Here is a 23,066-nt window from a genome sequence, read left to right on the forward strand (position 1 = left end):
TTGCCATATTTGGGTTGCGACCAGAGCTTAAATTGTATAATGATGTCAAAAGTTTCAGAAGGATACCGATCATCTGACCTGCTTTTGCCATTTGGCCATGGTGCCTTATATTACAAGACTATTTGTGTTCTAATTTTAATCAAGCACCACTCAGTATATTGATGATGCTGCTCATTTCAGTATGAGTTTACGGATTCATTGCACTTGTGATGATTGGATTGACAGGCTTATTTGTTTGAAAATAAAATTTTCTGACCCGAAGCGTTGAGTGCCAACTCAATATGGCATCTGAAACAATGGCAAATGGAATTCTCAATAAGACAATGGGTTCTTTCAAAAAGGGATGATGATCCAAGGTTTTGTAGTCATTTTTGGCCTCCATGTGCCTGTGGTTTCTTTCTTGTTGCATTTGTTTTTAAACGAGGAGGATAGCTTTTGTTACAGTAGATGAGATTATCATGTGTCAAGTTGTTAAACTTTTTGCTTAAGAAATGTTCCATTCGAAAAATAGAAGAAAATTGGCAAAATGCAAGATTACGGTTGCTTGCGTGGCCTACTGTTGCCGGTTTAAAAAACAATCGTCATATCTTTTTTTTTTCTTTTTTCTTCGGTCGGCGGTTCCAGCCTTAATTGAATTCTTTTATTGTTTACCCTGTCCAATTTTTTTCCAACATACTTTTCTATTGCAAACTATCTCCTCGTATACGCAATTCCTGTATATATGCATTCTAACAAATAATCATTCAATTACCATACCAGCAATATGCACAACGTCATGCTTCGACCATCCATACCTCAGCCACAGTTTAATATCTCCACACACTTCTCCACAACGATACCATGCGAGCCATTGGCAACTGAAAAAGGTCACTTTGTGAAAGCACTCTACAGTTTTGTGCCACCGTCATCCAGCATCAAAGACAACCGATGTCTATATTTCCACCAAGGCGATACCATTGAAGTATTGGGTCGTCACGAATCCGGTTGGTGGGATGGCCGTTGTGGTTCTCAACGGGGTTGGTTTCCAAGTACCTATGTTGGCGCCACGCTTGAAACATCTAGTTCCACCACTGATTTGAACTTGTTACATGGTCAAAACGAGGTAGGATTTGACATGTTGCCTAATATGTTCATTCCGAAGTCGATTTAACCTTAAAAAAAAAACATCGAAATAATCCAGTTACAACAGTCAGAAACGCAACGTTCGGATCGGGATCGGTCCCTGTGCAGTACAGACGACCTCGATAAGGAGGATCACACCATTTCAGCACTGTCAAAATCCATGTCACAGCATGCTTTGCACCGCATTGAGGAAATTGCACGTTTGATGACGTTACTCATGCAATCTGAGCCCACCAAACATCCCTCACAGCTGTTTCAGCTCGCCATTCAGATCAGATCACTGCTTTCCTTGACGACCGCTTGCTCCACCTGTACTTTGCCACGGCATCGACATACTATCTATACGACACTTCATGAACTAGTGACGGCAACCGACGATGAAGATTGCCAGCACTTGATCAACCGATTATGGACCCAGCTTGTTTTGTATGAGGAAATGCATTGTGCCACGATGACACAATCTTCTCACGCATCCGATGTCCCGAGCATTCACCATCCGTTTACGTCTGCAAGCGAAGGAGACGACCCTTCTTTTTCCGTTTTCTCCTCTTCCATGAACATCGACTGCATGTCCGCCTTGCTACTCGGGTACAAGGCCGAACTGGCGGAATTGCTCACCCCCACAACAGATATGGTAAGTCATCTCGTCCTTTTCGGAAAAATTTTTCTTTTCTTCATCCAGCATGAACGAAAAAATGTCTCAGTTGTTGTATTTTTTTTTCTTTTTCTTCCGAGTAGAAAACAGAACATATTACCGTTTTGATACGGAAAAGAGAGGTGATTTTAAAAGCCTTTAATGACTTGGCCTATACTTTGAAACCCTCGGCTCCCAGTGACGACGATACCAATGCTCAAGCGAATGGCCAAGACCATGTACCAGACGCCATTGGCGATCCTATACCGCCATTGTCGACGGCCCGTTCGTCATCCGTTTACGATTCTTCCAATAGTAGCATAAATGAAACCGACCGACTGAGTCTTCCCTCCGATACTTCCTGGTCGCAACATCGACTAAGTCAAGCGTCCTCCGACAGTGGCAGTCGCTACCTCGATCATCTTCATTGCCGCACTCTTTCAGTGGGCGATCAAGCCGATGACGACGTGCCTGTTCATCCCCTTAGAGGCTCGGGTCCCGAAAAAGAGTTCAAAATGCCCTCTCTCCACTCGAGTCCAAGCATGGCTATGGAAAAAGGCGGTGCCGTGTCCCATGACGACTATTATGCAGTGACGAGCTCGGTGCCGGCTTCACGTCGATCCTCAAAATCCCAGCCTCTGCCTTTGAAAGTCGCCTCCTCAGTGGAACTCCGTCGTCCAAGCGATAAACCTCTTTTGAACGGCGCTGAGGTAAGCGTGCGACTGCCATTCCATTTCCGTCCGAAGGCACGGTCCATGAAGACTGATATACTGATTCATTTCTATAGAGTTCAGACACATTGCCTCATTTTGAAACATGGTCCAATGACAAAAAGGGCATGATCCTAAACGATCAGGGGCATATCCTGGGGGCCACTCCCGAAGTGCTTGTGCAAGTGTTAACCTCACATGAAAAAATCGCCACATCATGCGACACGAGTGTTCGCGACAACACCAAGACATGTGATCAGCTATTCACGGAAGCGTTTTTCTATCATTTTCGCAATTTTACTGATCCTTGTACCCTGGTTTCCTTGCTTCGCCACCGGTTCCATTTGCAGCCTTGCTTCCCTTTGGACGAAGCGGAAAGAATAACATGGGAAACCAATATTCTCATCCCTATTCGTCGACAAGTGGTCAATGCTTTGATTACATGGCTCGCCCATTACTTCAACTATGAAAAAGATCAAGTGATGAAGGACGCCTTGCTGACCTTGATAAACAATGACATCACCCCGGTCATGCCTGTGCTTGCCGAACGTCTTTTAACTATTGCCAACGAAAAAGTAAGAAGAAAAGATGACCATTCTTACCCAAGGAATAGTCTACTGATAATTTTTTTTCTTGGATAGTTTTCTGAAGGAGAAGCGGCAGCCAGTAATGTCACCGATGATGAAGAATCGTCCGCAACACGGGACACCCTCACTTCGTCTGAAGCCGATTCCACTTCACCACGTGTGAAACCAATGCGCACCGCGTTACGCAAAAAATCCATTATCCTCGATATCTTTAGCTATTCCATCGAACCGCTTGAGATGGCCAAACAGCTCACCATTGCTGAGAATGCGCTTTTCTGCCAAATCGAGCCACACAAGCTTATGAGTATGCCCAAAAGTAAATTAAGCAGCGAAAAACACGTCAAAGCTTTGATTCAGCGCAGCACTTACCTTGTGCGATGGATTTGTAACACGATCCTTGACGAGTATGATTGTAAAAAACGCGTGCACAATCTGAAATACTGGATCACCGTTGCGGAGGTAAGATAAATTTTGGTGAAACATGTGTTTGATGCATAAAATCACTTATGCCTATAATTTTTTTTTCTCCGCCTTATTCAGAACTGTCTGCAGCTGCAAAATTACAACACACTGATGTGTATCCGCTGCGCGCTGAATTCCGCCGCATTGTCTCGATTGAAACGGACGTGGGACTTCATCTGGCGGTCGACTAAATATACGGCCATCTATAAAGCCATCGACAGTGTGACGTCTTCAGAGCGCAATTATGCAGTTTACCGATCCTGCTTACGACGAGCCACCACGCCTTGTCTTCCGTTCCTGGGGATTTTCTTGAGCGACATGGTTTTCATCGATGACGGCAATCCGGATTTACGTGGCGACCTTATCAACTTTGACAAGTACATGAAGATGACGCGTATTCTATACGATTCGATCATAGCTTTCCAGGTCCCATACAGTCTTCAATCCGTTGAAGAAGACCAACGATTTATCAACCAATGTCTGGAAGCGGTTTCTGTCACTCAAACAGACGAACAAATGCTGTACAGTAAAAGTCTTGAGATCGAACCAAAAGCAGATGATTCGCACTGTTAACACCATTATCATCTTTTTTTTTTCTCCTGCATTCATCATTTATTCATCCCTATTACTATTTCTATATACTATTTATATTCTGTAACCTTGAAAAAACAAATACTTGCATTACTTATCACCTACTGAATGGTCGAATGAAAAATCTTTTCAACTTTTATTTTGAGCCGTCGTCGAACCTGTCATTCACAGTGATATCTTGCTACTGATAATTTATCGATGATAGTCCAAAGCTTTGTGCGCTACTTATCACAGTGACCGTCAATCAGGGTAGGATCATGCTTTTTTTATATCAAGATGATGAGTGCCAACAAATGGTTATATTGCTTTTATTCTAGGCTTTTCGATTTAACAGCTATGATACCCAAGATATAGTCTTCGATGGCTTCTGTAGTCGCGTCACCGAAGCACACAAGGTAAAATTTCCGAGACATAATCTGAAATGACCAAGTTAGTACAGCAATCATGGAATTCAGTAACAGGATTATCACAGTAGTTCGAATTTCATACGTTGTGCTACGTATAATATGACAATGAGCTTTTGCCATACGTCTGAGTGGTTGCTTGCAATATAACGACGACGTACCCCCTTTTTTTTTTTTTTTTATTACTCGGAAACTCTCGTTATCTAGCATCCAGCTCAAGATTGTCGTCACTTCCGGCCACGTCAATATTTTTGCCTGCGCAAGCTGAAATTAGCGACCCATCACTTAATTGTCCTTGCAAGCAATTTTACTTTCCGCATTGAAGAAGAAGCTTACGTGTGGACCGTATTCATCTTTTTTTTTTTTTGATACACTACAGTACTGAATTTGGTTCAAAGGCAAGTCCAATTTCTTTTCCTTTGCTATGATGTAATGAACGTATACTAACTCAAAGTTTTTTCAATGTCATATAATCCAAAGGTCGTCCATCAGACACGGAAGATCCATAGTCTAAATATCCAAATAGATCAAAACAATAAAGGGCATCATCTCCTTCGGATTCCCAGCGCAAAATTTTGGCGACGATAAAAGTTGAAAAAAATTCACGATGTTATTTTTTCTTTATCTCGGGTTGGAACAACAAGAATACAGAAAGATTAAATATACAAAACCGATTTGTTGCCGGTCTACCCGAAAGCCTGACTGTTTCCACCGTGTACTTATCAAGTGTATTCATATTTGGGAATAGAAGTAGGGTTGAGAGACGTGGCCGTTAGACAGGGTTGCTCAGTGGTGGTGCCAGGTCGGCGCAGTGCTTCAGGGCGGGAATCCAACTGGTCAGAATCGAGCGCATAGCATTGATATCTGGATTCCAAATCTAAAAAAAAATCCGAGTTAAAAGATGATATACAACAGATCAGAACACATATAAGATTTACCATCGGGCGGTTTTGCATCATTTCACATTGCTCGCAGCGTCTGGAGGGTAAATAACCATTCGATAGTCGCTTCGTCCTGGGAGAAAAAAAAAGTTTAAGAACCGCATGTTCGAAAAGTGGGCGTGATTAAATCGTACTTACTGACTGACTGGGGCTCTGGGCATTCGCTAGTAAAATGCAGAATGATGCCATCATCGTTGAGGCATCGACGTCGAGAATCATTTTCGCCACGGAGACGGACCTTCTTGGTCAGCAATCCTGTTTGCTTTGACGCGATGCACTCTTGTGTAGCGCTTTGCAGAGGCTGAAAAGACTTTATATGAGATATATGTTCTGCTTCCCATAATTTTCTCGTAGACTGACAATCGCCGCTAAGCCCATTGTAGACCGGTTGTATGTGATCAGTGGAACGGTTCTCCAGTTCGACATGCTCGGACCAACGGGAATGGACGAGGCCCTATCGTATAACAATACGACCTTAGTTTTATACGCAACATATGGACATTCAAAAATACTTACTGGTAATACCCGTTGGTAATGGAGTACTTGTGTTCTCGACGCATGTTCCGGTCGTGCAAGTTGGCATCGGTGTCCACGGCAGTGACGACGGATCGAATGCCTAACATCCATACTAAGCTCAGCTATCTCGATCAACCATATAGAAGAAGAAAGTACCGGGATCGATGCCAACGACACGTGACTGGTGGAGTCGCTCTTCATTTGGGGTGCAGAGAAGAGCATAAAAAGCCTTTCCCGATGTCTGTGATGTTTGTTGAATTCATATATCACACATGAGAAAAATATGAGCCATTTCCCCGAAACGTTTTAATGTTCAATCCTTTTCTTACGTCCTGTGGTGCTGGCTGAGAGTTCTTATGTATTCTTGCAGCTCAAGGATACTACAGGCGGCCGGCGGGCATCTGCCGAGTTGGCCGTAGATCGCTTCGATGCCCGTTTTTCCACGGCATTGGAACTCTTGTTGCAAGGCCCAACGAAACATCGATCGGACCCTGTTCTTTTGTCAGTAACAATTCTACATTTCCTTTGACAATTACAATTTACTGCTGATTATTGTTGGTAATTGCAAACGTATGGAGCTGTCTCTCAATTCTAGGGCGCAAATTGGCGCCCGAAGCTACAGACGTGACAATCGCCCGAATACATAAATATGATGAGAGTAAAGTAATGAGCAATCTGCGCTATTTACTGAATCAATTGCGCTGTTACGTACCGGGGTCGATGTTAATTATTCTCGAAGCCTGGAGCTGCTCTATGGTCAGACCCACAGGCTCTTTGCTTAAAAATTGGTAGATACCCTGACTTTTTTGACAGACAAGGGTTTCTCATCATCATCTGGGACTTCCTCCGTGATGACGGATACGGTGCTATCAAACTACCATTAAATTAGTAACAAGACACGGAGATGATTTTTAGATAACCCTATTTACCTGTAGATGCTCGAATTCATTGCCTTAAGAAAATGCTCAGTTGACACTTCCTTGTGAATAATGACAGTCGTCCTTTGTTTCTTGTGGTTTTATGGGTTATGGATTGTTTATTCTTGACGATAGGAGAACTTGAATAATGGACTGGAGGGTTACTTTTCTTTTTAATAAAAAATATCGGACGATGCCCTTTATACATGAAGGTAGGGAGGATACTTGTACTTTTTAAAGGTTTAATTTACAGTTTGCCACAAGTAAGACGTCTTCGGAATTCCCCAAAACAAGATCCGACAGACTTGTCATCAGTGAACCAATATATTTCCGGCGTACCCGCCTTGTTTCTTCAATCAGGAAGAGAAGAGTGAGCTCAGCGCATATTTCGTAGTTGTAATATAGAAAATTTTGAGAAATAAACCAAACGAAACGAGACGGTATCGCTTACTGAATTCAATGCATTGCACTGCAGTTATTTTTTCTCCCATGTTTTCATTGTTCTGACTGGAATATGAAACGATTTTATTCCATACAGCCGTACTGACCCCGTAAGGAAAAAGATGTGTGCAACTGACAAAGACCATGGCAAAAATTCAATTTCCCTACATGTCTCTTTTCTGTTTGTCTGAGATCTGTCTCTTACAGTGAGCCGCGGCCACAGAGTGTGCCACAAAGTGTGGGAGAAAAACAGGTTTTTCCAAAAACGAAGAAAACAGAGTCTCCTTCTTGATGGGTGATATGGCATAAATGGTTTTGCTTTTTCTAAGATTTCTACCCCTCTTCTGCCATCAGCAGAAATGGCAACCACAAACCTAGGGGCTTAACGCAGCATAATCATGCGAACTTGTTTTTATTTCGACCTTTTCTATGAACTTACCTAGATAGAGGCATCAAGTTACGATGCTACCTGACTAGTACAGGATAACATGCTGAAATATACTTACTAAAAACTACGCACATTCATCTGTTATGTCCGACGTGGCCGCGAATTCTACAATGTCAGTGGTGAGTTGTACCAACTCGAAAAGGGACTGATCTCTTCAAGTCGAACTGTCCTCCAGCATTTCTGATAACGTACGGTACTTGTATTTGCAGAGAACAAGCAATGAAGTAAATGGAGTGTGAGGAGAATCCTTCTGACACAGCTTAAACAACACTTTCAAAAAATCAAAACGGTGCTGAAACTAGCTACGAGCTCCCAATTTATTCTCATTTACTCGCTCTTCTCCTTTTGCGTCGTCTACGATTATGAATAACCAAAGATGGGAAGACTACGGGAACAAAAAAGAGTAATAAAAGATATATGAATCCAGAATTCTGCCTTTGGCATTAACAGAAATCACAATTTTCGAGACCGTTGTGTAATGGGTTGCTGCACTACAAATTTGTATACGACCCCTGACCAATGCATTGGTGCTATAACTTTTGGATGCGGCACCATTTCTGCCGAGTGTCAGCTGCTGTAATAGCCAATTGATATCATGGGTTTGCGTTGCAGCCGTCTGCGAGCGCTCCATAAATTCTGCCAAATGCCATTTATATGGACATCCCGCACCTTAGTATCTGTAAATATGAGTTTGTTCCAAAAATCTCAAACATGCCAAGCCCGTCTTGCCTCTTGGAGGACTTGTCCATGCTTGGACAAGTTTTCCGGCGTAGGGAAACCATGTGTTCTCCAGTTAATGCACGGTTTGTGCGGGGAAGCCATGGTTGGTCAACTGGCTCCAGTTACGCGCAATTGCATCCTCAGTGCCACTATGAATGGCGCCGTTTCCATGCGTAGAGAGACATTTCCCATTCTTCCTCCATACGAATGAACTTCCGCAGTTTTGCTGTAATGTTAAGTCATACTGGAGGAAGATAATTACTGAAAAAGAACCCGTGTTTTATTGGAAATGAGAAATGTCTAATTTAAAGATAGATCAACTGACAATGACACTGCTAGCACGTTCTTTTCGATGTGCCAGGTGCACAAAAGTCCTTTGGTGGATGGAAACACAATGTCAATTTAATGCCAATCCACGATCAGTGACGATGACAGATGGGCAAGTCTGCTTTCGATCACTACTTCCTTCATTTGTTTCAAGGCCCACTCGTAATCTTCGCACTTTTTCCGCGCGAAGGAATGCAAAGCAGGAGATAAAAGTGTGGTTTGAGCCGCTGATACCGACAATCTGCAAAAGCGGCATTTGATATCGATTAGTTTTGTATGTGCAATCCATACCGAATACTGTCGGATAACGATGGCTCAATGCGATCGACTTTTCGTGCGCGAAGAATAGGTCAGTGACATGGCCGTTGTCATCCATGCGCACCTTATATCGAAAATCGCTTTCACCAAGATGACCGATCAATGCTTGGATGGGTGAACGACCGTCGAGGAACTCACTACGCAGGATTGCACGAGCGTTGTATATAGTGCGGTCCGTGATCATGATCTCCGGGTTATTCTGGCGTCACGTCGAGAGGATAGCCTTGGGACGAACACCCGCGTTACTCATTTCGGCAACGATGTCTCAATTTTTTTTCGCTTAATCGACAGGCATGAGGATGGCCCGAAAGAGCCGTATCCTGTTCATGGTTGTGGTTGCTATCTCTCCACAATCCGTTTCGGCGACTTGCATACCATCAGAGAGGCAGTTGATTTTTTCTTGTGCCTGTGGTCTTCCTCTTTTCGAGTGGCATCAGTGAGGTTCAATGCGTTGACATGGGCACATCAAAGATCGCAACCTATAGATGTAACTCAAGCATTAGCACTTGAATATTGATTTACTGTAAACCTAGAGTATAACAACCTAACAACACATTCTTTTTTTCACCGCGTCGGTTTTTTCTCGAACGTTTGCTTTGATCTCTATAGGTGTCCAGATAACACTGCATTACAGATTCAGGGCTACGAAGGACCATGATAAGGTACTTTAGCTGGAAAGGTTGTTGCGTTTTGCATAGATGATGAACAATAACAGTTGGAGGATGGGAAAGGAACACGAAATTCACCTCAAACATTCCATTCGTGATTTGGAGGAAAAGCAGTCTTTAAGGGGTGGCTATCCCTTCCGTTTATGGCAGGAGGTGGGGCAGAGATAGTAAAAAATTGAGGAAATAACAGTTGCATCTTTTCCCTATAAAATGGCTACTAGTTCTGTGGGTGAAAGCATCCACGAGATCCTCCCTGGCATCTTTATCGGCAACTCTGATGCTGTATTGTCTGCAGAGACTCTAAACGAAAAGAATATTACGCATGTCTTGTCCTTGGGAGATTTCGGCGATCTGCCCCTGAAAGTCGCTCACAAAGTAAGTGCAGTTTTTCACTTGTCGTATCTTGTTAATTCGCATCACTTATATATATTTTATATGGCTGCAGCATATCAACGTTTATGATGTTCCGGAAGAAAATATTATTCAACATTTCGACGACACGTTTGAATTCATCAATGAAGCCCACAAGAGCAATGGCAATATTCTTATTCACTGCGAAGCTGGCATGTCACGTAGCCCTACCATTTTAGCGGCTTATATTATGCGCAGTCAACAGATCAGTGCAGCCAAAGCCATTGAAATGATTACAGAGAAACGAGCCTCGATTTTGCCAAATTCGGGCTTCCGGGATCAGCTCAATTTGTACGAGCGCTTGAAATACGACGTCAATGCAAAGCATGCAGAATACAGACGATTTTTAATGGCGAGTGCTGCCGAAGAACAAAGAGGTAGAATGGAGAACGCGTCGACTAACGTAGATATTGCAATTGACTGATTTTTGACTTGTTGAATAGCCCACGGTTACATTGAAAATATGACACTGGCACCGGATCCAGAGATGCTCAAGGCGACGAATCAGACGGTGAAGCAGTTGCGATGCCGAAAGTGCAGGTGAGTTGATTGGAACACCAGGAATTGTATTCAGGATCCACAAGCGATACTGAGACGTGGTGCTGGATTTTTAGACGTGTTTTGGCAGATATGGATAACGTGATTGAGCATCAACCGGGCAAAGGACAGCAAGCATTTTCTTACTTTAAACGCAATACGGAAATCGATATCACAGCATCTTCGACTAGCAATCCTTTGTCGGAAAATGCACGAACACCGATCAATCAGGCATTGAATCCTCTGTTAGCTTCGATTGCAGCATCCAACAATAACTGTTCGTCGTATTTCGTGGAACCGATGGAATGGATGGCGGATATTCACGGGTATCAGATCCAAGGTCGTCTGGATTGTCCCAAATGTACGGCTAAATTAGGATCCTTCAATTGGAGTGGTGAACAATGTTCTTGCGGAAGATGGATCACTCCAGCATTTATGCTTCATCGGAAGAATGTCGATGAAATTAAAGCGGTGACTCGACGCTAAGTTGGTGGGCAATCGGTCATTGCATCTTTTGGTTTGGATCGTGTTTTTCTCATAGCCTATACTATATCGTGGATGGAGTCCACGATTATCATAACCCCTCATTTATTGTAACTCTTGTCATGCCATTTTTCATATAAACAAAGTTTTCACTGAAAGGAAAAAAAAGACGGCAGGAATATTGAGATATTGATCTGTCCCGATCTGAACATGTAGGCTGAAATGACTACTTTCGATTCGGACCTTTTTTTTTTTTTTTTTGAAGAAGAAGATTGTGGGGATTTTTTTTTTCTTTTGGAATCGAAAAAGGGAAACTCCGTCTTGATCGATTTTTCTTTCTTTTCCACGTTTTGCAAATGGAGCATCCAGTCATTGGAGATGATGGGTTTGGTCGGTCCATTGTGCGGTCGTCCAGTTCGTTATATTTACCGTCCAATAAAACGACGACCAAACCATGGTCAAGTGTTGCGTTGGATCCTCCCTTCATGCCTCCTCCTCCAGCCAAGAAACGAACTGTCCCTGGAGTGTCCAAACTAGTGACAAGTGTTCGACGATTAAAAAAGTCAAGAAAGCTACGTCAACTTTCCGAATATGAAGTGTTCATGCCCACCACCAGCGAAGACGACGACACGGATTACGACACTCCTCCATATCTCTTCTTTTCCCCGTTACCTTCCCCGCCCTCAGAAAGTAAGCTCTCCAATAAGATATACACAGCGCATAGTACTGCTTCAAAAAGTACATACGCTTGGCTTGTTCGTTCATACTAACAACAATGCTATTATTCGCATAGATACCAGTTCATCCACTACGTCTCCGCCCCCAGCTAACCATCCTTTCAGTAATCGACCTGTTTCTGATCTTATAACTTCCCCACGAGCGAAATTTCTTCTCCGACTCAGAAAATCACATCATTCACGATCCCATCCAAACTCATCCGCCGAAGAACTCGGAGACTCCCAGACAAGCGATTCTACCCTCGACCATTGGCGTGAGCATCGGACCCATTATTTTCGAAAACGTAAAGAACGACGGCAATTGAGAAAGAAACATCGACCCTCGTTCAGTGAGCCCCAACCAAAATGCACGTTTGCCGCGGATACCGCTGCATTCGATCATTATCCGCGACGGAGAAACTATTCCATCAAGGATCTTCCCGCAAACTTGAAGCCTGCCGTATGGTCCGATACCGACTCTCCAGACATGGATTGCTCCATGCCACAATCCATGTAAGTGGTCAAAAACAAAACCAGTTATTGCACACGGTTCGTTGTGATTAAACGGGTGTTTGAATTTAGACCTTCGATGGACGTGATCCATGATATGTCGAATTCTGTTCAACGGTTCCAATACTTGCTGACCCTGGAAATGCAGCGGCTGGAAGTCAATAAACGTACCATTGAGGAATACATTGAAAAACTGATTCAGATCGATGCCAATACCGAGGTATATTCATTTTTTGCTGTCGCACTGCATTGCAAAATACATTAACTCTTTTGATTTAGTACTTGAATACAAAGCTCACATCGACCCGCTTTGAAAATATGAAGCGCATGCAACATCAATTGGAAGAAACCAAGAATCGCAACCCGTTATTGAAGGAATCTTTGCAACAACATCGAAGAATGGTCCGCAAGATTGAAGGTTACCATCAGCTTGTCGATTTCAACAGTAGACTGGACACTTTGAGAAAGATTGTCCAATCCACCCAACGAACCGAGGCCGTCTGGCTTTGGATTCGCCAATGGGGTTTTCTACTCGGTAAGATTTGCGTGCATCTTTTTTTTTTTTTTTTTTTTTTGTCACCCAACTAACCTCGCCCTCCTCATATGACAGTCATTTCCGTCGTATTTGCTTTGACGGTAGTCTTTCGATACTGCATATAACCCATTCCATCTTCTTTACACACACACGCACACGTACACACAATCCACAATTATACCCATTACACAAAATCCATACAACCTAATTTGCCGTACAATATATTAATTCCGCTCCTCTTCAAGGAGCCAACAGTCTTTTAAACCCCACGCAATAATAGTAGAAAGCAGCGCATTGAAATCAACTATCTTTTTTTACTGTTTCCAAAGTAGTGCCATACTCATTGATTAAGTAAGCAATCTTGATATATCCCGTGAGTAAAACGTTGAAATTAAGGTTGCTGGCTTTATGCAATACAGTATATCATAGCAACTTAGCCGTAAACATCTAACAAGCCTTTCTTGCCCGAAAGGAACAAAGCAAGTGGTGGGCGGGACAACCTAACGGCTGTATCAACGTGCAACGCATAGCAAAAGAAAATAAGGCGATCAATGCAAAGTAGCATCAAACCCGATATTCATCCTGTAGAGTAGTGACCTCGCATAAAGGCGGACACATTGGAACTTCATATCGAGTCAACAAAAAAATTTCTATTGCGGAGTGAATTCGAGAAGTGAATCAAAAACATATAAGCGTAGATTACGAGTGGATACGATACTTCTCATGATGATGTATGTAGTCTATTTCCAATTTTCCATTCATCTCTCTACCAGCGTTATTGACCTCTGAGAAGATGACAAGTATAACACCTAACTAAGGAGCACTATACGTTCTGTGCAACTCTCCAAGTTTTCTTGCATTCTCCATATTCACATTTGTATACTACACTGACGATAAGTGGAAAACCCTGCGGTTCGAAAAATAATGCTTTTCGAGTGATGTGTGCGGGATGAGCCGGTGTCTGAAACAGGCCCCTGGTGGCCTATGGGCGGACAATGAAAGTTTTCGATTTGACGGACCACTCCCGACGGAGTGTGACTTGTTTTCCAGCCAAAAAATGATGGAAAAAAAAAAAGAAACCCGAAACAGTTCATTTTTGTGGCAGGGAGAGGGGTGGCAAATAATTGTTCTCTCTTTTTATCACACAATATACCACTTTTTTTAATTCAATAATGGCTCCTTCTCCAATGACTCCTCCTCCTGGTTGTCCCATGCATCAACCAGAAGAACCCAAACCTTCTCCGCCTCCCGGTTGTCCTATGCATAACAGCAATGCTCCTGTCACTGATAAGTTGAACGAACTCAACATGATGCCCAGTCAGTTGGCCCAAACTCCACAACCTGATCAGACCGTGGACTTGCCCACCGAGCGAGTCATTTCTTCTATTCCCAAAGCCAAAGACTCCAAGGAAAAATGGGAATATCCTAGTCCGCAGCAATTTTACAATGCCCTGCGACGTAAAGGCTGGGAGACTCCCGAAGACCATATCGAAACCATGGTCGATATTCACAACTTCTTAAACGAAGAAGCATGGAACGAAGTATTGAAATGGGAATCCAAGTTCAAATGGTAAGCAGCAGCACCTGGTCGAATTTTATTTTTGTTGATGAATTCTCGGTTGTGACTGACTTTGGATGTGGGATATAGTGATTGTATGGAGGACCCGTATTTGACCAAGTTCCAGGGAAGACCCAAAGAGTTGACACCTAAAGCCAGATGGCATAGTTTGCTTGGGTAAGTGAAAAAAAGGGATTCAGTGACGGAATATGTCATTCTGGGGTGGAATATGAATACTGATCTAAAATCCGCATGGATATAGTGCCCCCAAGCCGTTTGATCGTCATGATTGGTATGTTGGTCGATGTGGCAAAGTACGACGTTATGTGATCGATTACTATGAAGCTCCTGCTGATGGGGATGATCCCGTTTTCCATTTGGACGTTCGTCCTGCCGTGGATGACGCTGAAAGTATGATGTGTCGATTCAAGGAAGCCGCTAAAATGAAATGGGAACAATGGTTCCCTAACGCTGCATCGGCAGCTTCCGACAAACCCGAATCTTCTTCAAGTCCATCCACCGCATAAAAAAAAACATCGTTGGCATTAGACAAACACAAGCAAACAAATCGTATCCCTTATTTATACACAATTATCGTTTTTTTTTTTCTTTATTTTGGTATTTGGTTTTTTTCTTAGACAATTTAGACATTTTTCAACTGATGAATTTATTACATAAAACAAGAACAAAAAAAATGCATACAACAAAGAGGGTGAATGATTTCTACTTTTTTTTTTTTTTTTCGAATGCATTGATGACAGCCAACATATAGAAGAATCTCCTAATCCCTTGCAGTAGGATGTCGGGTTTCAAAGTCTCGAATTTTTCTCAACAGAGCACGGCCTTTCTTGAAAATGGTATAATCTCGGATCACACGTGATTGAGGACCAATGGTACGTTGCGTAATGAATTTCCAATGCACCATAATCCAAGAGGTATGATATGCCAAAGTGTCATAGTATTGACTTGCCATTGAACGAAGTTTAGGCAGCTTTGACCACGGAACCTATGGGGAACGAGGGAATAAGTAAAACAGAAAAAGAAAAAGAAATCATCAGATCATCATCACATTCGAGTATCCGAAATTTTGAACACCAGCCATTTCAGCGTTGGGTCATTTACCTTTTGGAAGTCGTGGTGTTCATTGTGGTAACCGATATTCATAAAGGGAATATTGAGAACACCATAGTAAGAGTAGGTTTCCTGACCGTCATCGAATGTATAATGTTCCTGGATAAAGTGGGCGGCTCCTGGGTGCAAAGAGTAGCCAAACCATAAAGACAGGAAAAGGTATAAAAGACCATACCAACCGCACACTTGTTGGATGAGGATATCGCAAACAATAGAGAAACCAAGATTGATGAGCTCCCATTTGCCCGGTTTCTGATGGCGAGCCTGCTGCATAACGGCGCCACGGACGACGTACATCACCGGATAGATGAGAATCCACAGCAACTTTTTGAAGCTGCTACCACGGATCAACGTTTTTTCCCAATCCAGCGGCAAATCGGGGTCCATTCCCTCGACGCCTTGCCAAGTATGGTGTTCAATATGATATCGACGGAATGATTGGGAAATCGGAACTGGAAGAACGATATTGGTGAACAAACCGACGTATCGGTTCAACACTTTGGTGCGCGTGACCAGATTATGAGTGGCTTCATGGATAATCACTCCTACGATCCCCGTCAGGGTCCCTCCAATCAGATACGCGGTGGTTAAATAGACCCAAACTGGCGACGAAAATTTGCCAAAATAGTACGCCAAGCCTAACTGAACGATATTGATGACAGCCGCTACGTAAAACGTACGGATATCTGTGCCGTATAGTTTTTCGACCTCTGGATATTCACGCAATATCGTATGTTTTCGTTTCAAATGAGGTTCATCCATGTCATCTCGGGCAAAATCTTCATCCACATACGGAATGGACCGTTTCCAACTGCCGAGATAGAGAGGATGTCGATAGTCAGGGTGCTTGGGTTTCTCCACCAACGTTTTCACAGTTTCATCAGGGATCAACGGTGGCATGGCAGATGTTTGTAGAGTAGACCAATAAACGTCCCTTGAAAAAAAAGGAAAGAAAAAAAAAAACCCTAAAAAAAGAATAGAAAAAGAACACAAAAAAGAAAAAGGTAAAAAAAAATTTAGAGTTAAAAAGAATAGAAAGAAATATGGCGACTCGTCAATTAGAATAAAACGCGACAGACTAGTTAAAACGCGTCTTTATCAGATAATTGAACAGTAAAAGGTTAAAAACAGTATTTACATAAATAATACGATGTGCAGCCCTTCAGCGCGTTTCAATGCATGATAAGATCTCTAGAGATAGTCGTGCTGTTCCTGCATTGGGGGCGTCGAACCACTTTCTTTGAAGCGTGTGTCATGGAGATCATTCACACTCCGCTCGATTTTTGCCTGTCACAGATAATTTTTGCATCCCGCTTTTTTTTTTCTCTCGTCTTGCGAAAAAAAAGGACATCTGAATATCCCGGGTGCCTAAAGCAGTATTTCTAGCCCATTAACCAATAGCCTGTTTCTCATGGAGCTACACATCCTTTCGCCTGTATCCACAGCTCAATTGGAGCGATCCAATGATCGCATGCATATCGACGAGGATATAGCGCATCTCGTTAACCCCGGTGAAACAATCACCACCGATCAACAGTTCATGCGGTAAAACGTCCTTTCAGATCAAAACGCAACGAGGCAACGGAATGGTCAAAAATAACATGCCCCATTTATAGTGGTCACGGTACCTATACCGATGGTGAAAATACCGTCATTTCTTCCGTGGCTGGTATGGTGGAACGAGTCAACAAACTACTTTCGGTTCGACCGCTGAAGACTCGATATACACCCGAGATTGGTGATATTGTCGTCGGCCGAATTACCGAGGTACTTTCGCAAAGAATCAAGAGAACGCTTTGTTCCACCACGAATATTTAAAATGTTCTTTGTGGATGCTTAGACTGCCATGAGACGTTGGAAGATCGATGTCAACGGAAGACAGGATGCCGTATTATTGTTGAGTTCAGTTAGTTTACCAGGTGGTGTGCAGGTACAGTGGAACAGGACATGATCGGCCTCAATTCCATCGGAAAGACTGATCCAGTGGATGGGGTTGTTGATAGCGTCGTAAAAACGAATCCGATGAATTGCGCATGCGTCAATTCTTTGCGGAAGGGGATGTGCTCGTGGTGAGTTGCATGAAAATCTTTGTCTTCTTCACTCTTTATGACACGAATTCACGTGAATTGACCATGGCTACGTATCAAATGCTAGGCTGAAGTCCAGAGCTTCTATGCGGATGGTGCCATGGGTTTACATACAAGAGGGTTCAAGTTTTGCAAACTGCGAAATGGTTCGTTCCTGTGCGTGCCACCTGTGCTCGTCCAGCGCTGTAAATCGCAGTTCCACACTTTACCGTGCGGTGTCGACCTCGTACTAGGATTGAACGGTTATATTTGGATTAACAAAAAGCTGGAAGGCATTACGCAAGACGATGCAGATACGGCCGTCGTGTATTCCAGTGAGAACGATGTAAGTTACACCTACGCCATGGAATGTCTGCACCGAATTTGGATACTGACGCGTTTGACAGCCTATTTCTGAATCTGAACGGGAGAACATTGCCCGTGTGGCCAACTGTATCTCAGCCTTGGCTAAACAGTATATGCATATCAATGATACCATCATCGTCTATACATACGAAGGTATGATCATCGGTTGTCCTAAAGAAATAAGCAAGTGGCATGTCTCACTTACTTTTTTTTTTTTTTTCTTCATAGCATCACTGGAATACAGTGTAAAAGATTTACTGAAAATGGACGTCATTGAAACCATTACCTCTGAAGCCAGCGCCAGAATGCGTGTGCCCTCATAAAAATTTGTAAATAAAATATTGCTCAACACCCTTGTTCTCATGATGTGGGAATAGTGTAAATGTATGTAATATCTATTAAGAGAGAGAGATGGCGACTATCGTGTGCATATTATTACTTTGGAAATGTCGGATAATCGAGGCTCATGTTCTTGGGGACATGGCTCCCGGAGAGATGGGGTCAATCACTGTCCAGCCTTGATCCTCATCCAAGAAACTGGTAACGGCATCATCGATTTCATCCGCGGTATTGGCGATCGTTCGTTGTGCAGACGATCGCGTTCGTTCCATTGCCAGTTCCATATCTCGATACAGGCATTGAATTGCCGTTTCTACGCCGCGCTCCTGAAAAGGTTCATCAGGTATTAGAGTCCCTCTTTCTTAACTTCCATGTTCATGACTTACCGAGCGGATTTTTTGGCCCACCTTTTCGGCGGTCTTTAGCATGGTCTGATCGGTGGAAATGATGCGAAGAGCGGCCGACAAATGCTTGATGGTCAATGTTTTGATGCACAGACCCACCCCCATATCTTGGACTCGTTCGCCCCAAAAGAATTGATCCGCGAAAAAAGGTTTAATCACCGTAGGCCTTCCTGCCCGTAATCCTGCTGCGGTGGTTCCGGCGCCACCGTGATGTAAAACGGCCCGTACTCTTGGGAAAAGCCAATCGTGCGGAACCGATGGTACACTTAGAATCGTTCCTCGATGTTGTTCCAGTAGTTGTGTGATTGGGTTAACTGAACCCGAGGATGCACCCTTGTCTTGCAACCGGGAAGACCATCCTTCCGATACAATGGCTCTCACGTTGGACAACAGAATCGACTCGACAATAATCCGTGTCATTTCCTGTGGATCCGATACAATGATGGATCCAAAGCCTATGTAGACGATGGGCCGTGTATCCTTGGCTTCAACAAACTCTCGCAGTGCCACGCTCGGTTCCCATCCCGTCTGTCATGGAACGCGTCAGTACTGTCGTGTTAAACGAACCAAAAACTGGCCATGAACCTACCTGAGGTGAATCAAGAAACCAGTAGCCTGTACAATGGATCCAGTCCATCCAGTCCAATGGACTGGGGACAATATGCGGACTGAACGAATACAAGTACGGAATCTTCCACACTTCGAGCTTATCATAGCTTGTCCGAGCCAGACCAAGCACTTCTTGACGGAATGTATTGGTTCGCGTGGCAATGGCTTGCCAAATGGCATGATCAAATAGAACATAGGTCATGTCATTGTATAACCGTCCTTTGGGTCGGTTCGGTGTAGCAAATGGATGAGGAAACGATCGTGTCCTGGTCATGGGCATAGGAAAGGATCGAAAATAAGGTATTTCTTTTTTACTTTTCTTTTTAGACGCGTTGTTCTAGCTCTGACACCATGACGGGTTGGGTACTTACGCAGTTTTTCTGCCATGTGTACACCTACCATGGCACTAGGACTTTCAATAAGCACATCCGTATCTTGACAGGCTTCCCACGTTTTCTTGAGTAATTCATCGATCCAAACTTTGAACTGACCGCGGCATAAGAGAAATAAACTCAGTGCAAGTCAAAAGGGTGAAAGAGGTTGCTGAGGGCTTACCAGTTTTAATCCTTCCTTTACAAAGTTTACACTAAAGAAACTATTCTCGACACAAATTCTCTGTCAAGCACAAAAAATAATAATAATACGAAGCATTAGGCATATATTGAGTCTGTGCTTCAACGCGTACCAAAATCAAGAGGCAACAAAAGGAAAACTCACCATAAGTTCACTGGGATCGCCGCCAATGGATCGAAATTCGATACCGTGTTCACGAATCCAGCCTTCAAATTCATCGTGTGTGGCAATTCGACATGTATGACCTTCTTTCATCAGTCCTTTGCAAAGAGCAATATAAGGTTGTACATCGCCACGGGTGCCAATGGTAACGCATGTAAAGTGTAACGGTTTACCAGGTTGTTGATACACCAAAGGCTCGTCTGTCGGACGATTCAATACAGGTAGTCCTATCATCCAAAATCCATGTCAGCTTGTTGCATACAAAAATTGGATTTTCATTTTTTTCAGTAAGGACCTGCATTGGTAGGTGGGATGATATGCTCCAGGCTTTCTTTATGTTCAGCCAGTAACCGTGCTTCCCAATCCCGGGCATCTCTATTCAGAAGCATAAACATGTCTATTGCGGATTTAACATTACTTTATTGTACTTACTGTTCCACTTGCTGTTCCGGTACCGATCGGTTCTCAATCACCCATTTGTGCTGCAGAAACAGTCTGGCAAAACAACTATTGCGTTTAGATAGGGACGAAAATTCCAAAAAGACCTAACCAAGATATTTTGCGACATTAGTATATCAACTATCGAACCGTTCATCATGCTTCAGGTACCTCGCGTTTGTTCTGTGTGACAATACTCAAAGAATGGAAAAGATAACCTCGATGCTTCAGTTTCTGGATGCGTACCACTTCTTGCAAAGGAATGATCATCTGAAACCCAACGTTAGCCATTCGCCTGTCACTTATATTTTGTCATGTGGGAGGACAAAATTACCTTGGCATTGGTGGCAAACCCCTTTGAGTTGAACGACACATGATTCGATGATATGTACAATTTACCGTAGCAAGGCAATGTCTTCATGAGCGAGCATGGATACACTAAAAATGATTGTTTGGTTAGCACAGCTGTCACGATGCATCGAGGATACTCGTTTACCTGCGTGTAGTCTCTCTGATTCTGGCAAAACAAAGTATTTTCTGAAATTGGCTCTAGTGCGATCATCAATGGGGATCCCGTGAGCCGAGGAGGATAGGGTCTCTTGAGCCATATCATACATCTTGTCATCCTCATCATCATTTTCTTCATCGTTCAAATGATGCGCAGGATATTCGACGGCGGGGCTGCCTATGTGAGCTCCCAAAAGTCCATAGACCAATTTCATGCCCGACTTTTTTTTCCCGGCCAACCATCCGCGCATTGCCTGATCATCTTCCTCTGAACTTGAAGAATCGGCGACATCGGCTGTATTCGGATCGGTCGTGTTACAAGGGCTGTTGTCCAAAGATGGCGTTTTCTCTTTGAGCGCTGTAGATGTGGATGGATATAAAAGTTCTCGGATTGCACTCGGGACTGACAAAGCATTGGCGACCACGGAACTCATGGATGATTGACGTGTAGACAGCGATGGCGGTTTGGGAGACTCGCCTACGGCCGGGATGGTGATAGGTTGCGCATTGATATCGTATAAATCGGATATGGACAGGGAAGGGGATTGCAGCGGTGAAGCATTGTTGGATAACTTGGGAGACTCCAGACTTAACCCATTCAGCGATAGGTGATGGGCGGCACCTATCTGTGCATTGTTCCATGCAGACCAAAGTGCTTCGAATGTGGACTTGATATCTGTAAAGTAAGCAAAATAGTACTGGGTCATGATTTTTTTTTTTAAAAAAAAAAAATGGAGGTTGTTAGTATTCTATATCGAAGCCATCGTTGTGGTCAATGGTTTCTCACTTACTTCATCCATGACGAAAGGGTCATCAATTCCTACGGCTCGTATTTTGAGAAACTGCTGAAATTCAAAGGCGTCGGTTTGTTCGATATCCAGGATATTCTCAAATGGTAACGATACTTTAAGATTGGCTCCGTGGTGTTTCGCTCGAAAGATTGCCTTTTGCAGTACATTTAACCTATCGAACCGCATTCAGTCACGGGCCCGCCAAGGTTCATTCTGCGTAATAAAACGTTTTTACCATTCAATTAAGCCCGCCCTGGTGTCCGCTTGCAAATGCCACGTTTTATTGGTGGTTGTAATTTTCAGACCATGTGTTCGTTTTCGAGATTGGCGTACCGCTAATACGTCCTTGAGGTCGATTTTTCCCAACGGAGAATACAAATCGGTGGCGCTTTCGTACCATGGAAGTGCATCATTATCGAGATCGAAATAACACCGCTGATAATTACCACCTTGCTTGATCAGCAGATATCCTGTCTTACGGTAGCGTTGCTACTCAATTTTTTTTCACATGATGCCATCAGACAAAAATCACAGTATGGAAACATGAGGGAAGAAAAAAAAAAGAATCAATCCAACCTGACTGTTAGGCAATGATGCATAAAAACAGATGTGGTTTTCTGTTAAATACAAGAAACCGGGAACGATGGCCGAACGCACAATATAACAGGACCACTCTAAGTTGGTAAAAAAAATAAAATAGCATCTTGCATTAGCATTATTTCACCTTTTTTTTTCGTCCTCAAATTTCTAACCTCCACAAAGCGCTTCGGGACTTGGCAAGTTGAATATAATCTGCAACCGTTCCGCTAAGCTTCTTCGTTGCAATGCTTCCACATTGGGTGGCGAGTGAGCGTTATCTTGGGTGCATGGTTCCTCTACCGACGATGGATCGATATCATTTCCCGTTGCGTCGGCCAACTTTTGAGCAATATGGTCAGTTTTGTTTCCACGAGTGTCATGACGCTGATCAGCTGAATGATATGGCATGTGGACCTTGGATCCTGTGATGTTGGGGTAAATGGTGTAAAGGGAATGACCTAGATCTGGTCATACGCGGGATGCACAATAAAGACAGAATAGTTCAGTCGAAAGTATCCCTTAAAAGAATTCAACAGACACTGTAG

The 23,066-nt window shown here is 43.3% G+C and overlaps 8 protein-coding genes across 8 annotated transcripts; 5 read left to right on the forward strand and 3 right to left on the reverse strand.

The window, feature by feature from the left end:
* The first annotated feature begins 605 nt into the window (after window positions 1-605).
* On the forward strand, window positions 606-4,223 carry BYT42DRAFT_647056 (ras guanine nucleotide exchange factor domain-containing protein). Its single transcript, XM_051572700.1, has 6 exons — window positions 606-1,102; window positions 1,181-1,756; window positions 1,861-2,466; window positions 2,544-3,041; window positions 3,108-3,512; window positions 3,594-4,223. The coding sequence occupies exons 1-6, from the start codon at window positions 764-766 to the stop codon at window positions 4,086-4,088; spliced, it is 2,919 nt and encodes a 972-aa protein (XP_051421245.1). The 5' UTR covers window positions 606-763; the 3' UTR covers window positions 4,089-4,223.
* A 1,009-nt stretch (window positions 4,224-5,232) lies between these two features.
* On the reverse strand, window positions 5,233-6,074 carry BYT42DRAFT_548103 (uncharacterized protein; the record flags this gene model as incomplete). The annotated part of the gene is made up of 4 exons (XM_051565991.1): window positions 5,233-5,387; window positions 5,590-5,761; window positions 5,812-5,905; window positions 5,968-6,074. The coding sequence occupies 4 exons, from the start codon at window positions 6,072-6,074 to the stop codon at window positions 5,233-5,235; spliced, it is 528 nt and encodes a 175-aa protein (XP_051421246.1).
* Window positions 6,075-10,016: 3,942 nt separating this feature from the next.
* BYT42DRAFT_616297 (protein-tyrosine phosphatase-like protein) lies at window positions 10,017-11,240 on the forward strand (the record flags this gene model as incomplete). The annotated part of the gene is made up of 4 exons (XM_051572052.1): window positions 10,017-10,181; window positions 10,252-10,594; window positions 10,661-10,757; window positions 10,832-11,240. The coding sequence occupies 4 exons, from the start codon at window positions 10,017-10,019 to the stop codon at window positions 11,238-11,240; spliced, it is 1,014 nt and encodes a 337-aa protein (XP_051421247.1).
* A 311-nt stretch (window positions 11,241-11,551) lies between these two features.
* On the forward strand, window positions 11,552-13,371 carry BYT42DRAFT_579270 (uncharacterized protein). Its single transcript, XM_051569370.1, has 5 exons — window positions 11,552-11,927; window positions 12,031-12,466; window positions 12,536-12,683; window positions 12,743-12,998; window positions 13,074-13,371. Exons 1-5 carry the CDS (start codon window positions 11,594-11,596, stop codon window positions 13,121-13,123), a joined length of 1,224 nt encoding a protein of 407 aa, XP_051421248.1. The 5' UTR covers window positions 11,552-11,593; the 3' UTR covers window positions 13,124-13,371.
* Window positions 13,372-14,308: 937 nt separating this feature from the next.
* BYT42DRAFT_500338 (cytochrome c/c1 heme-lyase) lies at window positions 14,309-15,083 on the forward strand (the record flags this gene model as incomplete). The annotated part of the gene is made up of 3 exons (XM_051564698.1): window positions 14,309-14,568; window positions 14,647-14,733; window positions 14,819-15,083. 3 exons carry the CDS (start codon window positions 14,309-14,311, stop codon window positions 15,081-15,083), a joined length of 612 nt encoding a protein of 203 aa, XP_051421249.1.
* Window positions 15,084-15,337: 254 nt separating this feature from the next.
* BYT42DRAFT_500913 (fatty acid desaturase-domain-containing protein) lies at window positions 15,338-16,449 on the reverse strand (the record flags this gene model as incomplete). Its single annotated transcript, XM_051564737.1, has 2 exons — window positions 15,338-15,562; window positions 15,679-16,449. 2 exons carry the CDS (start codon window positions 16,447-16,449, stop codon window positions 15,338-15,340), a joined length of 996 nt encoding a protein of 331 aa, XP_051421250.1.
* Window positions 16,450-17,098: 649 nt separating this feature from the next.
* On the forward strand, window positions 17,099-18,442 carry BYT42DRAFT_594884 (uncharacterized protein; the record flags this gene model as incomplete). The annotated part of the gene is made up of 7 exons (XM_051570805.1): window positions 17,099-17,232; window positions 17,304-17,454; window positions 17,528-17,617; window positions 17,691-17,756; window positions 17,842-18,099; window positions 18,161-18,272; window positions 18,348-18,442. 7 exons carry the CDS (start codon window positions 17,099-17,101, stop codon window positions 18,440-18,442), a joined length of 906 nt encoding a protein of 301 aa, XP_051421251.1.
* A 141-nt stretch (window positions 18,443-18,583) lies between these two features.
* On the reverse strand, window positions 18,584-22,929 carry BYT42DRAFT_500835 (uncharacterized protein; the record flags this gene model as incomplete). Its single annotated transcript, XM_051564732.1, has 15 exons — window positions 18,584-18,784; window positions 18,845-19,390; window positions 19,452-19,777; window positions 19,843-19,957; window positions 20,027-20,086; window positions 20,189-20,433; window positions 20,502-20,581; window positions 20,639-20,751; window positions 20,816-20,914; window positions 20,979-21,082; window positions 21,141-21,849; window positions 21,943-22,114; window positions 22,178-22,431; window positions 22,519-22,616; window positions 22,695-22,929. The coding sequence occupies 15 exons, from the start codon at window positions 22,927-22,929 to the stop codon at window positions 18,584-18,586; spliced, it is 3,357 nt and encodes a 1,118-aa protein (XP_051421252.1).
* Between the last annotated feature and the right edge of the window lie 137 nt (window positions 22,930-23,066).

The sequence above is a fragment of the Radiomyces spectabilis genome (assembly GCF_025331425.1).
Source record: "Radiomyces spectabilis strain NRRL 2753 chromosome Unknown BYT42scaffold_10, whole genome shotgun sequence".
Taxonomy (NCBI): Eukaryota; Fungi; Mucoromycota; class Mucoromycetes; order Mucorales; family Radiomycetaceae; genus Radiomyces; species Radiomyces spectabilis.